At 38.3% G+C, this 16,039-nt stretch overlaps 1 protein-coding gene across 4 annotated transcripts in view; it reads right to left on the bottom strand.

Annotated features, from left to right (window-relative positions):
• Window positions 1-554: 554 nt before the first annotated feature.
• DOP1B (DOP1 leucine zipper like protein B) overlaps window positions 555-16,039 on the bottom strand; it is a 51,370-nt gene continuing 35,885 nt past the window's right edge. For all 4 annotated transcript variants that reach the window (XM_054218176.1, XM_054218146.1, XM_054218155.1 and 1 more), the window contains exons 21-37: window positions 15,485-15,673; window positions 14,699-14,824; window positions 13,957-14,091; window positions 13,225-13,280; window positions 12,298-12,402; window positions 12,145-12,211; window positions 11,628-11,769; window positions 11,147-11,229; window positions 10,805-10,914; window positions 8,016-8,162; window positions 7,530-7,591; window positions 6,713-6,841; window positions 6,141-6,277; window positions 5,741-5,796; window positions 5,092-5,241; window positions 4,486-4,615; window positions 555-3,860 (exon numbers count right to left, since the gene is read on the bottom strand). In XM_054218176.1, coding sequence (XP_054074151.1) covers window positions 3,603-3,860; window positions 4,486-4,615; window positions 5,092-5,241; window positions 5,741-5,796; window positions 6,141-6,277; window positions 6,713-6,841; window positions 7,530-7,591; window positions 8,016-8,162; window positions 10,805-10,914; window positions 11,147-11,229; window positions 11,628-11,769; window positions 12,145-12,211; window positions 12,298-12,402; window positions 13,225-13,280; window positions 13,957-14,091; window positions 14,699-14,824; window positions 15,485-15,673 — 2,082 coding nt within the window. In that variant the 3' untranslated portion in view covers window positions 555-3,602. The remainder of the gene's footprint in view (window positions 3,861-4,485; window positions 4,616-5,091; window positions 5,242-5,740; window positions 5,797-6,140; window positions 6,278-6,712; window positions 6,842-7,529; window positions 7,592-8,015; window positions 8,163-10,804; window positions 10,915-11,146; window positions 11,230-11,627; window positions 11,770-12,144; window positions 12,212-12,297; window positions 12,403-13,224; window positions 13,281-13,956; window positions 14,092-14,698; window positions 14,825-15,484; window positions 15,674-16,039) is intronic.

Here is a 16,039-nt window from a genome sequence, read left to right on the forward strand (position 1 = left end):
CTGTCAATATAAAAGCGTACAGACTGAAGTTTGGAAAGCTGTGGTGCTCTGAGAAAGCATTACGCAACAGCAGTCCCTAATTTCCCAGGAAAGAGACGCTCCCTCCATACAGGGGGTCAGTGTCTGTCAGTCAATGAGACCCTGGTGCTGCAGCAGCAGCTTCCCCGTCTGCTCCATGCAGTTCTTCCAGACACATGTATCCTGAAAACGTGGCCCACAGGATTGGGATCCCAGAGTGGAAAGTTCAGGAATGCAAAAGATAGGGATGTACGAACTGGAGCAGCAGGGGCTTGTGACGAGAGGATTAGGGAAGCGATGGTGCAGTTTTTCCATAGGCAAGTGCAGGGACTGGCAGAGACTAGCACTGAGCCACTGCTGCTGCGATCCAAACTGAGGTCTATACAGTTCTATACAGACCCCCCATCCATTGAAACTGGATTTGAGAGCTTTTACAGAATCAGATAAAAATTAAAGTTGGTGTGTGAGCAGTAAGGGTAATCTGAAAAATGAGCATTGCGTTTGAAAAGGTATTTCAAAATAACATTTAATATTACTAGAAGAATTACATTCAAATATAGTATCCAATACACTTAACCATTACTTAATGCTCCATTATTTCAAGCTCTGCTGTTCTTTGGCAGTTCATGTGGTTGCATCTGCTATTTTTTTTTCCTTCGGGAAAATTAAATCCTTTTGAATATTTAAATGTGTCTCCCTCTGTGTATCATGCACTGTGCTATGCTATCTCAAAGCTTAAGTATCCAAAAGAGAAAGCCAAGCTTGGTTATTCTGAAAACAAGCAAAGAACTACACAGCAAAGCAAAAGCATTTTCTCTTCTGTTCTTGATACTGAGTTCTAGGCAAAAGTTTTTCAGATTAATCTACAGTTCGGCAGTACCAGTGTTAGAGCAGTACAACCCTCCTTCATATGGATTTAACAGCAGTAGCATAAGTAGTAAAATGACTACAGTTAGTCCCATATAGAAAAGGACTAAAGTTACGCTGCTGGAGATACCTTTAGGACTACAGGACTACACTAACTGTGCCCCTCCACCACCCAAGTAGGACTTCTTTAGTTAGAGCCACTTCCTCATTGTTCATACCCTATTTATAATGATACTAAATTTTGAAGAACTTATTAAGAATTAGATTCTGCTTCAGTGAAAGGATTCTACAAGTCACAAATATCTGAGGCCATTTAAAGCAGGCATCTGCAGAGGTAAATGTCTCTATGAAGGCCGTAGTTAGAAGCAAGTGGTATTTTTGTAGAAGGAAGATCATCTTGGAAGTTACGAGTTATACAGACCAGGTCACAGATTGTGTTTTTGAAGTTCACCACCACAGCTGGGAGGGAAGCGACTTATGTTCGATCCCCTGCATGTCTGAAGCACAGACAGACAGACAGAACGGGACTTTCCCTTTCGAGGGGAATGATGACAAAAACCTCAATCTAAGTTACTGGTTCAAAATCTCCAGTTAGCGAGGAAAGTATGTGAAGACACAGGTTTATAGCTTATGGGAGAATGCAAAACAACAGGTTTTGATGGTAAAAAGTTGTCTTAGATTTTAATAGCCCATTTGACAGCATCTCATCAGGATTTTAAGAGAAATACCCAAATATGGAAAGCAACCACCAGAAAACTGAAAGTAAAACTACCAAGTCATCCTGAGTATTAGCAATATTCTCTTTAAAAACTATTGAAGATATGTAAGCAATGAACACAAAACATGTAAAAAATATCCTGCTCCAATTTTCAAGTAATGGTTTAAAAGGATAACTTTTCACTTGTGCTCTTTCCAATAGCATTAGAGATCATTAATAATTTATATTAATACAAACAGTTCACATTCTCAGTGACTACACAGTATTACACTTCAGTCTATCCTTAACTGTAAAAATGCACATAAGCTATTTAAGTTTAGCATAAATCTATTATAATATTATCTTCATAGAGCATTAAAGCATTATCAAAGTAAAGCATATTGTTCAGTGTTTCATTATTTTAGTTTATAATCCAAAGATGAAAACTTCATATATCTGTAGGTAAAAAACACTGCAGAGTAGCCTTCCATGTTTGTTGTGTGAGTTTTGAAAAAAACAAATCCCTGACCTCACAACCTGGTGACATTAAACCATACGTTTAATATGTCCTTTTTTAATTATCAAAACCAAGAGTGGTGAAGTCCAATACCCAGCACATTTACCTCAGATGCATGTTCCATATCACGCAAGTAGCAAGTACCAGTTTGCAGGTACATCTTACAAAAACAATTTCTCTGGAGGCAAAGGTGTTTAAAAAAATAAAGAGCAGACAAAGCTTTTCAGCATGAAAAATATGATAAACTTCCCCTTCCAGACAAATCAGCATTGCAAATTCAGTCAAATAATCCACTAAATATGAAAATTCAATGGAGTCCACCTTGTCATTTAAAAAAGTTCTACTAAGCCTTTTCTTGTATGTGTTGCTATGACGGTGCTTATCCACTGGCCGTCAGAAGCGTCCTTCAGAGATGCAGCTGGGTTGTTTGGTGGTAGAATAATTCCACTCTCCCAGGTCCTGGGCGGTGGTAGCAGTGCAGTTCCGAAATGAGCTGGACCTGGAACATTACTGTAGTCATGGCACTGCGATGATCTCCCTACCTCTTTTAACACCTAGGACCAGCTAAATACATTCTTTTGTGTAAAAAGTGTTGTTTTTTTTTAAAAAAAAGAATTTTCTTTTCAATTTAATTAGGCCGTTGCTATACAGCAATCTATTTTTACAGAATTATCTTAATTTAGTTGCATTTTAGAAGTTGCAAAGTGACCTTAGTCACTGGTAGAACAGAGTTTTTTTAATTTAAAAAAACTGAATTAGACTATTTTTAGTCAATTAATTAAAATTAAAAAGCCTCAAGTAATGTAAATTACAAAATGTTACTGCATTGGTTTGTCTTTTCTGTATGTATTTGTCTTTTATTTAGGAATCACTAATCCTGAAGTATGCTATTATAGTACAGAGTTGAAATTACAAACATGGTAAGTCTGCAGTTATTTGCACAATGCTAAGACTTATAAAATACATCTGTTTGAAATTTAGGTGATTTGTTTACAAGTTGGTAAGTTTTTGGGCAAGTTAAAGAAAGGAGAAGTAGAAGTGGGCTTTAACTGCAGGAAGTGACTTATCTGCAAAACGACTGTACATCGACATGCAATATTAGCTTTTTCTTAAATTTACTTTCAGAACACACTTCCAAAAGCAGTTTAAAATACTTACTTGAGAAGTTACTGGATAAGTGGTACAGTTGCTACTTTCACCAAGTCAAAAATATTCTTCCTTTATTTACAAAATCTCTTTAATCCTTCACATTGAAAACAAGTAAAAGAATACAGTAACAATGATAAATTACCACTAAACTGTACTTTCCCCCCCACCCAGGAACTGAAGAATCCTGCTTTTCAACACCAACTCAGAAGCCTGGATTACTGAAGAGCACTCCACAACAGCAGGAAGAAAACCCAAAATGTAGTTTCAAAACTGGAGAAAAAAGAGAAGAATTGCAGCAAAGTTTTCCCTTTTTTCGCAATTTATTCACCACGAGCCTTGTGTCTGATGTGCAGCTTAACTTTCCATGTTTTCAAGGAAGTCACATTCAACACTCTCCTCAAGCTGTTGCAAGATCTTTATGCCATTGCTGCCAACATAGTCCACAGAGAGAGATGCAGAAGTATGCGAATTCTGAGACTCGCTCCTGTTCGCTGTAAATGCGCAACACAGAGTCTTGAAGAAGGGCATAAGCTGGGTGATGCTAGATATAGAGCGGAAGTTCAAAAGAGGACATCTGTGCTTCTTGGAAATTCCCTCAGTGTTGTTTGTTTCCTGTAAGCAAAGGTTTTGCATTAAGACACAATGTTGTTACGGCTTGTCTGAACCCTGTGCTTATACGCTTTTTTATATACTAAGAGATCCACTGCCCACAACTGAATCTATGTTCTATGTTCGGATTCGAGGTTCCGTTAAATGAGAGTCTCACAAGTTCAGGACACAGCAAGTTTGGAGTAGCCTTCAGAATCAGGTATCAAACAACAACAGAATACAGAGATATCTCTGAGAAATACTAATACCCCTATTTCCTTTTCTGGAAGAATTAATATTAAACCTTAACAGTAATTTAAAATGCTATTATGGTAAACTTTTTTTTTGGACAAAGTACAGCATGCTCTTTTTTATAAATACCAGTCCTGTCTGAGACAAATTGTTTTAACTGGGTGGCTGTGGGCAGATTTAAGGGAACAACAGGAAAACTGCCTACTGTTCCCTCACTCAAAAGCAATCTGACATCTTCAAGTTATATATATGAAAGCAGGCAGATCATTTTTAAAAGTCTCATGAGTCTTATTAGAATATCTAAAAACCTCTTGCCTAACTGGAAATCTTGTCACTTATTTAGAAAAGTTAATGGGTTTAAAAAAGAAAAGATTCAAGTGAAATATTCTTTCTTTACCCCATATTTCTTCTTCAGCAGATCCATGATTCTTACAATATGTGGTCTGCATTCCTGGTGATTTTCTACCAGATGAGAGGTCACAGTAGATGACTCTGTGTCCACCTCTGGGACAAATGCCCATTTGTACCTGAAACAAATGGAATACTTGACAAGACGACAGGCAGAAGAAATCCTTGTTTGCATCATACATAGCTTAGTAGAGCACCGGTTTACAGAAAGAGCTGTCATAACTCTAATTTTATGCCATTACGAGAGCCAAACTGAATGAAAAAGGACGTTACTGTCATGTCAGTATTTAAATGCAACTGGCTTAAAATTTCCCAAGTGTGTGCAAAGGGAAAACAAAGAACAGTCTCCGTCTTTCTCTTCTCCCAATTTTTCCAAGTTAGAGAACCTTCTAATGAGGATGGTGAAATCCTCCTACACTGACAAGACCAAATTGTTTTTCCAAATACCTCGAATTACATTTGTCTGAGTATCAACATCTGTAGTTGTAAAAAGAACAGATGGTAAAATTAAGTCTAGAAGAAAACAGATCTGGAATTACTTTAAAGGATAAGAATGGTAACACATGAAGAACAGGTACGTCATTAGAGAACTTACATTTGAAACAACTGCATCCTGTCAGGTGGAAATGAAAGTGCTGTGTCCAAAAACTTACAAGCTGATAAGTACAAGCACAGCTCATTCTGCTGTATGTCAGATCCACTGCCATCGCCTGAGACTTTCTGTTTGCTTATTTTGCTGTTGCTCCTGTGTTAGTTACAATTAAGAAATGTACCATTAAAACATAAATCCACTAGATGTTTTTCCTTCAGCAAGAGAAATGTACACATTTACACAAATGAGCACTTCCGCCTGTGTGCAACAACAATTATTTTTATTCTGTATGAGCACTATGATTAATATAAAAGGCTGCTAGGAGAAAAAGTAAACTATTCAGAAAAAATGTCAACGTTAAAATATTCAAATGCTGACTTAGCATCTCTTCTATTTTTGTATGCAACTAATAAGTGGTACTTAACGTTTTTTGAACATATCACTATTTTAGCTGCTGAAAAAAATTTCCTAAGCTATGAAAACTAAACTAGTACCAGAAATACACAAGTGCAAGAACAAAAAATAGTGTTGTCTCCTCCTTACCCCAGAAAATTAATTAATTAATTAATTAATTAAATATTTGTAGGTACAGAACAAGCGCAATTGTTACCAGCTTTCACAAGTTCTCTATCAGACAAATGGTAATTCTTACTTTGATGGTTCATCTTCCTCAGTTAAATCTTCTTCCAGCTGTAGAAATGTCTGAATCTTTAAAGAAAAAAAATATTTATGGGGATGCTGAAACGTTCATACAACTCAATCACAAAAAAGATATGCTTCGTATAGTATAAGGAACCACAGACTCTTTGTTTACTCTTCTGATTTGCAACAAATTGACAAATCATGCAAGAGATTACATTAGCAACAACAACAAAATTAATCAAAAAGATATTTCCTAATGGCAATGTTAATTCTTTTCCCAAATTATCAGGCTAATGTAAAGGTATGAAAACATTTCCTTTTTCAAACAGCAGGTATATTTGGGAGGAAGAAGAAGGTGAAATGGGAGAAGACACACACGAGTTAGTTTCAAATTACTCTTTATTCCTTACCAATTCAGTTACCATAATTGGCCACAATGAGGTTAGATGCTGAGGAGAAATCCTTAACAAAAGAACCCTGAAGAAGAGAAACATCTGTGCGGCCACTATAGAAGTCTGCCCAACACGGAGGTTCTCAGTCAGTCGTTCTGAAATAAAAATTTGGCAAAACAAAATTAGTGCTTTATCATCAGTTTTGGGTTGAGTCCTTTGCACTCTATTAAACAAAATTGTGATTCAGAAAAATCCTGAAGAGATGGTGGTTTTATACGGCACAAAATTTTGTCAAAACTGACATTTAAGGAGAAGAACAACAGCCCGAGTGTGTCTGGAAGATTACCACAAAATAATCATGTTTCAAGTTATATTTCCACACCAAAGGCTTTGGAACCCAGATTCCTGTCTCCCTCTTAATGAGATTATTTAATCTGGTAGAATTCAGAGTTTCACAGCATCACAAATTTTGTTAAAAACTTTTAAAAAATGGAAGCATGTGTTGGAAAATAGGTAACATTCCTTTCTTACACAATTTATGTACGTGTTACAGTCAAAAACCAAAAGGCACATGAAATTACAAATCTTACCTTGTATTAAGGGAAGATAGAGATGATACTGATCAATCTCTCCGCTAAAGACAGCAAAAGCTTGCCTCTTTAACAACATTGCTTTTTGCTCAAAACTTGGGTACAGTTTTAAGGCGCTGCTCTGCATATCTATAAGAGAAATAAGAATTATCTACTATATAAAGACTTCTTGTGTTTTGGGCTGAAAATAATGCCTATGTCCTGAAATCTTTTAATAAGAAAAACTCTCTTTGGGTCTACTGATTGGTGAATTAGTCTCGCATTGTAAACCTTCAACTATTCTTTTAGAAGATCCAATAAAGAGACTAAAGCTGCTTTTTTTTTTTTTTTTTCTGACGCTGTAGGCAAATTTAAGGGTCCTATCCCCCCTCTCCCCCAGAACTTATTCTTCTACACTCTGCTCAAGGCTGAATTACCAGTCAAAGCATATTACTCAAAGGTTTGCTGTACTGGTGTACCACACTCCTACAGCTCGATGCCAGTATATAGACACCTGCAAAGTTAGCCGAAATCTCCTTGCTTTCCAACTGAAAACAGCTGCAAAAGGTCACACTTCAGCAACTTAAAAGTTATGGCAAAATGTGAATGTGGGAGTCCAACGTTAGCCCCTCTAGAACAAAAATACCTATGATGTGTTTTAGACATGACCAAAATACAGAATTAACACAGCTTTTAGCTAGTAATATAGTCAATTATGGAGATGGAGCATTGCCCACATTTTATTGATACGTTAGTATATTAAAAGCGCACCCAATAGCTCAAATGCAAATAAATTTCAAATTAATCTAGAAATAAGATATCAGTAGCTGATACTTACTCATCAAATCTTTAAACATAGTTTTCTCATGTGTTAGAAGATGATCAATAATGGATCTCCAACTGAATAAGATACAGAAGGAATTAGATAACCAGAGAAAGCTTTGGTATAAGTCAACCTCAGAAAAGATTTTGGTCAAATGTTTCATACAAGGGAACATCTTCCAAACGGTATTCAATATGCAGACTCTTTATCTGGTTTAACACATACTGCATTCTAGGTCCTCCAGCTCTACTCTATGCAGTTCCCTATTCATTAAGGGGAGTATCAGCATATGACAAGTTTACTCTTATGCACTATAATGAAAGCTTAAGTGCTTATAATGCATTTAGTAGAATTAGTGGTTGACACCCATTTTTAACATTATTACATTCTATAAGAAAGTACTAAGCAGAATTTTCTTTCCAATATTAGCCATTCTCCTTTAAAGCCTTTCTTTGCAAATTGAGAACAGAATCTCAGGAGTGCTACAATGTCATGTCTTACTGAGTGCATGAAGTGTCCATCTGGAAAAAAGCTGGATCCATATACAACTCGAGAACTTCTTTTTTCCAGGCTCGCTTGGTATAGGCGTATCCACTCAATGAGCTGAGCAACTGAGCACCAGCACGAAAACTAGGGATGTTGTAGGCACTGGCGGAAAAGAACAATAATGATAAATATATATATCTATATTTTAAAGTTAACTTTATACAACCGACAAATAAACTCTGTTGTTCCCCAGAACTTCTAAGCAAACTCTCTCAGTAATAGGCTATGTCTACATTAGCTCATAACTCAGAGCAGCAGGAGATCAGTAGACCAAAGCAGTTTGTGCAGAAGCTCCTCACATTTCCAGTGTACCTCGTTTGGGGAGATATTTTCAGATTAGACGTATCACAGCACAGTACTGCCTGTCTCCACTACAGGTGTGGTTCAAAACTTCTCCAAAAAAAGTTTTCAGTAAGATTTGCACCCTTGTCAGCAGACCCCTTTAGAAGGTACCAGAGTAGGCTTCATCTGTCACCCAGATAACACTCACGTGGCAATTCTCACGTCATCATCACCTGTACAAAAACCTCACACACAAGCCTTTTTCTCCTTCTGCTGCCCTATGCACCATCCCACTCCAAATTTGGACACCATGCTCTTAGGGAAGGAGTGCTAGGCTCAAGATGAAGGGACCTTGCATGAATTAACGCTTGTCCTCTGGCACCTCACTTTCACTGAGGACACAGATGCCAAACAGCATCCTGCTACGAATCCTTGCTATGGTAACTGCTTTGCCCATGGCTGAACAAAGGTTTTAAGTTGGGGAGGTAGTGCTCAGACTGACAGGAACATGACTTTTGGTTAAGAAGGGATGCTGTCAAGGTCTTCTGTTGTGAGCTGGCACCACACCTTCACAGAAGGCTTCAATGGCCCCTGTGTTTTCAAGGTGCATGTGAGGGGAGGCTATTGCCTTTTTGTGGTGCCCTGCAACCAAACTCCTGCCAATCGCAGGAGGACAGTGGCGTGAAGACAGTCTTGGAGGTTACAGTCCAACTGATGAGCAGCATGTATGAGTGACATGAAAATCACACAGCCCGTCTATGGGCTTGATGGGGGCTCCACATTCTTAACCAGTGACCAATTTGTTATGGTTATGGCTACACAGATCACAAGGACCACTGGCCTTGCCAGGCTGACACTGGAGAACCATCAAGGGACATCTCTAGGCATCTCAGCCACTTCATCAGGACTCTGATGCCCATGGCTTTTGAACCATTAGTCTCAGACCAAAGAGCATTGTAGTATCTTATTTGCAAGAAAAAAAAGCTGTATTACAGAAGTCGTCATTCATTCCCTGCACCAATTCACAAGGACATCCTGATAGCAGTGGTGTCCATGCCAATTTTAACTGTGCCATTTCCACACAAGGGGCAGTGATGGAACAAGTGCTTGGCTTGCAGCCACTTGGTCACAGCAGGCCAAACACGGCTGCATGATGCCAGTATACCCAGGAACAGTTTCAGTGGTGGCTGTATGCAGGGTTTTCCATACCTGCTGCAAATGGTGAGAGCACTGGATGCACGTGCACAATGGTATATGCCCTGGTCAACAAGAGTGACCTACTCTCCATAAATCAAGAATCTGACTGACTTGGTTAGGAGTGAAGTAGGCAGAAAACATTGTAATAAACATAACGGAAAATGCTCAAATATAATGAATAGAAAAGAATATCTTCCTAAAATTTCTCTGCATCATTTTTAATCCATCCCCCTTGAGAGAGAGCATGGAAATGTCTTCAAACCCTACCGCACCCTGAGGCTTGCTGGCTTTAATGCTCACTTCCCAGTGACATTCAACCCATCATCCCTTATAGGCATGCCTGGTTATATCTTCCCTGACCCTCTATATGCTTTTTTTCTCTTCGCTGTATACTGGCTAGTAGTTTTGACTGTGACGTAACTAACAGTCAAGACAATCCCCAGTCTCCCCCCGTCACCCGTGAGCTGTGGCTGATGCTCTCCCACACCTCAGTATAGACTGATCAGCTCAGAAAAAAAAAGTAGCCAAAAGGTAGCAGCCAGGAGGAGGGGAAGCTTGATACCCGCTACAGCAGGACTAGCTGCAACTCAGTTAAATGGAGCTGGCAGTGAGCAGGGAAGAGAAGGGGAGGGATGCTTCCTCCCACATGGCAGAGAGCTGCTAGAAAAAGAAGGGTTTGCTTTCTAAGAGATCTGTGAATAGCACTGGGAGAGAGGCAGGGAGAGATGAATGAGGAAGGCTGAGGAACCAGGACCAACTGATAAAGCCTTAGAAAATGGAAAGGAAACCCCCACAGCAAGGAAATGTTCTCCTCTCCCTCCTCCTGTCCCTGTATGAAAAGGTTTGTACTGTTCAGCTGACAGAGGATATTATCCATCTCTCCCACACCTATGCTTTTGGCCGAAAAACTAGGCAGAGTATAGGGAGATATTGCACTCTTCCTACTTCATGATGGGTCCTGTGACTTGCCCAGTGCTCTGCTGCCCCATCCCACAGCTTCTCTCCATTACCTAACATACACAGAAAGGGGAGCCTTAAGTAAAGGCCCAAAACCCAGATGGGAGGAACACCTACAGCTAAATAGCAACAGTTGTCACAAAGCTCAAACAACAGTGGTTTTCAGTTCCTTGGGCAAATATAGCTCATGCCTCTTTCTATTTGAATAAGGTGAGAGGACAACCAGAAGAAGCAAAAGCCTTACAATGTGGTAAAAAAAATAATAAATCAGACTTAACAAAAATCACATGTGCAGAGAGAGAAGTCACCTGTGGTTACGTAGATAAGGAAATACATAATAAAGCAAACGTGAAATCAATGGCACAGCTTTCTCCTTCTCATCGCTCCGGTACACCATGTCCAAAAGAGACGCAAGAACCTTAAAAATGAAAAGAATGTCTCTTTAAACCTCTAGTTGGGGTATTTCTGACAAAAGGGGAAAGCATGCCACATTTCAGGCTAGAGTGTGTGTGCAGATGGGATGCCTCAATAAAGATTTAAGCTCCCATTTAATCTACCAGGAAAATCTACTGTATTTCTCTGCTCAATAATATCAATAAACAACCACCCCACAGATGAGAGCAGCAACTACAAAATTGGTTCCTACTTACTTCTGCAAGGAGAGAAAGGGCTTGGACACTGTATATTGAAGGAGCAGAGGCAGAAACCATTGAAGATGGTGCCATTGATGTATCTAAAAGAGGCAAAATGATTTGGTTTTCCCTTCAGACATGTTTAATTTTGCCATTTCCTAATTTTCTTCCCGAACAGAGCTGTTACTTGCATATAGGTATTACAGTGAAATGCTTCTGGGCATGTTGCCACAATGACATACCTCATGCCGCATGCTGTTCTGTCCCATGTATTGCATGCACCTGCGGTCAGTTTTCCTCTGTATTATACACAATCTGCAGATATTTACTAAACCCGCTTAGGCTGACATTGTTATTGGAGGATAATGCATTTTTTTTGGTTTTACTTTTGGCTGTATTACTCCTGTCTCATGCAAACTACACAGTCAAACACCTTGTACTCTTCACTGACTTAAGCAGAAGAGAGAAAGCAGCAGAATGTCAGACAAAACCACCTTACCGTTCACATCTTCAATGTTGAAGTCATCTGGTAAAATCTGAGGCTGAGCTTTCACTTCTAAGTTCCGGCTCAGCCAGCTAGTCTGTTCCAGAGAAGAACCAGCAACAGTCCCTACAGCGTCCAAGATTTTTTGTGTCACCTCCTATAACATAACCAGATAATGTGGCATCAGATGAAAGCTATCATCACTTGGCCAATCCATCAAATTCCTTTTGTGTGGAACGTGTTAAATAAAATAAAATTACCCAGGGAAAACAGCTTTGGAAAATCCACAGATACCACCGCGATTTCATGCATCTTTGACAAAATTTTGTGAGAGACGTTCTGCGCATCATGTCTCCCATATTTGAGTCTCCCATATTTACCAGGCCTAAGCCAAAACATGTGGATGCACATTCACACATTCTAAAAGCACAGGTGAATTCAGATACAAAGCACAGATCAGGTCATCTCCACTTTTACTTAGATGTACAGTGCCAGATTTGTGAACTAAAAGGTATACACATATACATTGTACCTGCAAGTCTTTTTGGTCTTTTTTGTTTTCTAGAGTAGGTGTCCTAGTCACAAAGTCATTCAGAATACTGTGGGAAAATCAATTCACTCTGAGTTAGTAATTGGACAGGTCTACTCAATACGTCTATAAACCTTCTTCACTCTTATGCAGTACCTGAGAAGAAGAAAGTGTCCAGGAGGAGCCAAATTCAACTGCACCGACTCTTTCAGAAGTCCTAATAAAGACTGGAAGTTCTCCTGCAAGGCTGAGACAGGCAGTCTGCCAAAAAACCAATACCACAACACACCCAAGTCTGAAGTTAGAGTTAATGAAAAAACAAAGAACAACATACGTGGGTAACTTGGTGGCCTAAAAGCTTCTATCAAGAAAGGTCCTTTAAATCCTGCCCCTTCCTAACTAATCTAACAACATGGTATAAATACCCGTCAGCACAGGCAACGTTCATACAGCAGTAAATGCTAGCAGCACGTGCAGTATGCCAGCCAGGACTGTAGGAGGACTGGGTCTTCAGGGGGAAGAAAAGGAATAAAGTTTAGCTAACAACTCCATTGCATGCCAGCTTACTTTATCTCCATAGCTTATTGCATACAGTATATTGTACAGTCTGATATATCCCAAGGCTTCCATATAAGAAAAGCCAAGCGTGTGAAGAAGAGTTTTGATCAAAGGAGTATTTCCAATCAACTGCCTGACCCGCAATGTGTCCAGCACAGACTGCAGCCATAGCAGTTTTATTGAATTTAGAATTTCTGTATCTGGCAACGCAGAACAAGTAAGGAGAAAGATTATAAGAAATTATACGAGTGTCTTGCTAATAAGGTGCCTGAAGTATGCTGCTCTATTAGTATGAAACGAGGCTTTCAGACTGGCATTATAAACAGATCAATGGAACATAATATCATTGCCCAGTTATTTTGTGTCTATCTGTTACTTAACAATGAAGTGGCAATAACCATTTCCTACATAAAGGTGTTCTGTGACATTGTGACACTAAGATCAAAGTAAAGCGGAAATACTGATGCTGGCTGTTATCTTAACTAGAGTCAAACAGAAAATTCTCTTTTATAATGACTGAATTACCTTTGAATGAAAGCATAACTGAACTGCAGAACTGGAATATCTGCAAGAGAAGATTTCTGAAAAATAAAAGCAAAATTCCAATTATTTGCCATCAGAAAAAAAAAGAAGGTCCAAACCCTTGAATACTTATGTTCAACAGTTAACACATCCTTCTTAGAAGCCACTTGTATTCCAACAGGTGAGCAATTATGATAAAACTTCTATACAGCAGCATGAGGCAATTCAGAGCCCTAATAGAGCACCTTAGTTCAGAAGCAGTCACATTACTTTGGAATATCGGCTACAGCTTATTCACAGCTGAAGGAGCTCCTACAATGGCATGCATAGTAGTAAAACTGATTTCCTTGAAAACCAACTGGAAGGCAGCAGACTCAATGTGAAGTATTTCTAACTGTTCAGATAAAGGTAGAAAGACAGAAATGCATCACTGAGTTGTATATCTGCAGCAGCTTTACGCAAATTGTCAGCATCTTTGGTACTGGAGGATTCCACACCTTTTCATTACCAGCAACTTCTCTAGCAAAATGTTCTGAAGAACCTACTTACATTGATGGATCAAAACACAGAAACCCACATTCTGGAAAATATAACTTATTCAGGAGCAAAAGAGAATCACACATCTAAAAGACCCAAACAAAAGAATCAAAATTCCCTTCTAAAAATATTTAGAAGACACATTGGAAAAAATCCAGAAGAGAATATATTAAGAAAAGGAATTATCCTCATGGTTACCTCTTCACCCTTGATTTGTGATGGTTTCTTGACTACCTCTTTGACTAGATGTAATATAGTGTCAATTTTCAATGTGTTAAGTGCACATACTAAGTCCACAAGAATAAGCTGAGATGCAGTAGCCACGGGAAGAATCTGACAAAACAAAAGACACATTCCTCAGATCACTGTAGCAGGCAAAACATGAAGTTGAAAAAACAGGTTTTTGTGTGATTACTCAAATATCAATACTTAGACAAAATGTAAATTAGACAAGTTAAATCAAGCATGCAACAATTTGCCATATACAGATCTCCCAACAACTCCATGAAAACAACTTCATTATGCTCAAATGAAAGCAGAAAAGAAAGAGGTGTTCTACTCAGAATAAATGCGTAGTTCCAGAGGATACTACAACCCTAAACTTTCTCTGGAAATGGAGCTCATTCAAGGTCTTTAAAATATAATTAGTAAGTTGCAGTCCTAAGATTACAATCCAGTATTGAATTAAAAAAATGGCTACTACTATCAGACTGCGACACTGTCCTTTTTATTTGGTTACTTATTTCGGTTTAATTGTAGTCCTGATGCTTTGTGGAATTATGTATAAATAAGAGCGTTTCAGATTTTTCAGTGGCTTGCCATCGTCACATGTGAAAAACCCCAAAGAATCTATAAACAAGTCTAGAGTTTAGAACTGATCACATAAATGTAACATTTGCCTTTACACTGGAAAACTAAGGGTGCCTTTCTTTAATTTCACCTTGATTTTACTTTGATTACGATGAGGTTTCTTGCCATTCCATACTGCTGCAATTGCTGCCATCAGCTGGATTCCAAGTTGTGCTGTCAATGGATTCATGAAGTCCAGTATTTTAGTTCTTAACGTCTATAGAGCAGAAAAAAATAACTGTCAATGCTAAACTTTGCAAGGGAAAGGCTATCTAATAGTCTGTAAAACATTCTTCCTTTTCTCAAGATGTTCGGACAATACACAACAATAAAAGAATCTTTTTATATACTTGGCAGTCAGACTTGTTTTGGTAATTTATTTATGAGTTAGTATATCCTTCTTACAGATGGAAGGCACATTTGTTGGAAAACAGATTGCAAAACAGAAAAAAATAACTTCTTGTGTTATGTTCTCTCTTCTTCTACAGATATTTTTCACTACTATGATTTACCAGTATCCACAGAAGGGAAAAGTCTAGTATTTTCATTCCTTCAGGTACATGTTCTACTGCTTGTGTAAGGTGCAGACAATTCAGAGGTGGCTAGCTCTACAGCAGCTATTAACAGAAGCTCACAGAAAAAGCACAACATTAAACAGATTAGGTAAGGGTGCAGATGGGAAAAAAAACAGGGAAAAATCTACTTTTGTAGGTAGGTACTGTGCAAGTCTGTAGTTCCTGAGAGTTCTTCAAAAATTCTGTGTGGCCCAGTATCATTCTGGGAATGGCAAAACTATTCCTATGAAGTCTATGTAAAATGGTGAGGGAAGGGGATCATAAGGATGATGAGATAAATAGCAGTTAAAAAGAACTCCTACTTTGGTTGCTTTAAAGTAGACTGAAGAAGAGCCTTTAGTTGTTCCAAAGAAGTCAGTTGGTCTTTTTTGAGAGTCTTCCCTCTTTATAACACTCCAAAGAAGGGACATGGTATTAATAATACGAGGCAATTCTTCCAAAATGGCATTCCTAGCGTTTCTTAGGTTTGCAGGTTCAGCTAAACACGATGACTAAAAAAACCAAAAATATGAATATTAAAATACATTCTATCATGCACCCGAGTGACTACTCTTATTCTATAATTAGGAAAATTATAGTCAACTTTTGTAATGACAACTTTGAAAATAATTCAACAATTTTATTTCTGAAATATACTGCTGCTATTAGAGTCTATGGAACTTGCTGCTCACCATTTTGGCACAGACAGAATTGATTTGTCTAAGAAATCATTATTAGTTATTATTAATATCCTCTTCTGACAAATGTTATAGGAATAAAAATTATAGAGAACACATTGGTATGTTATCAACTCAAAAGAAAATAAAAGATTTTGTTAATGACAGAGCAACTGTAGACAAGCTACACAGGACTAATAT

Source organism: Rissa tridactyla, chromosome 1 (assembly GCF_028500815.1).
Source record: "Rissa tridactyla isolate bRisTri1 chromosome 1, bRisTri1.patW.cur.20221130, whole genome shotgun sequence".
NCBI lineage: Eukaryota > Metazoa > Chordata > Aves > Charadriiformes > Laridae > Rissa > Rissa tridactyla.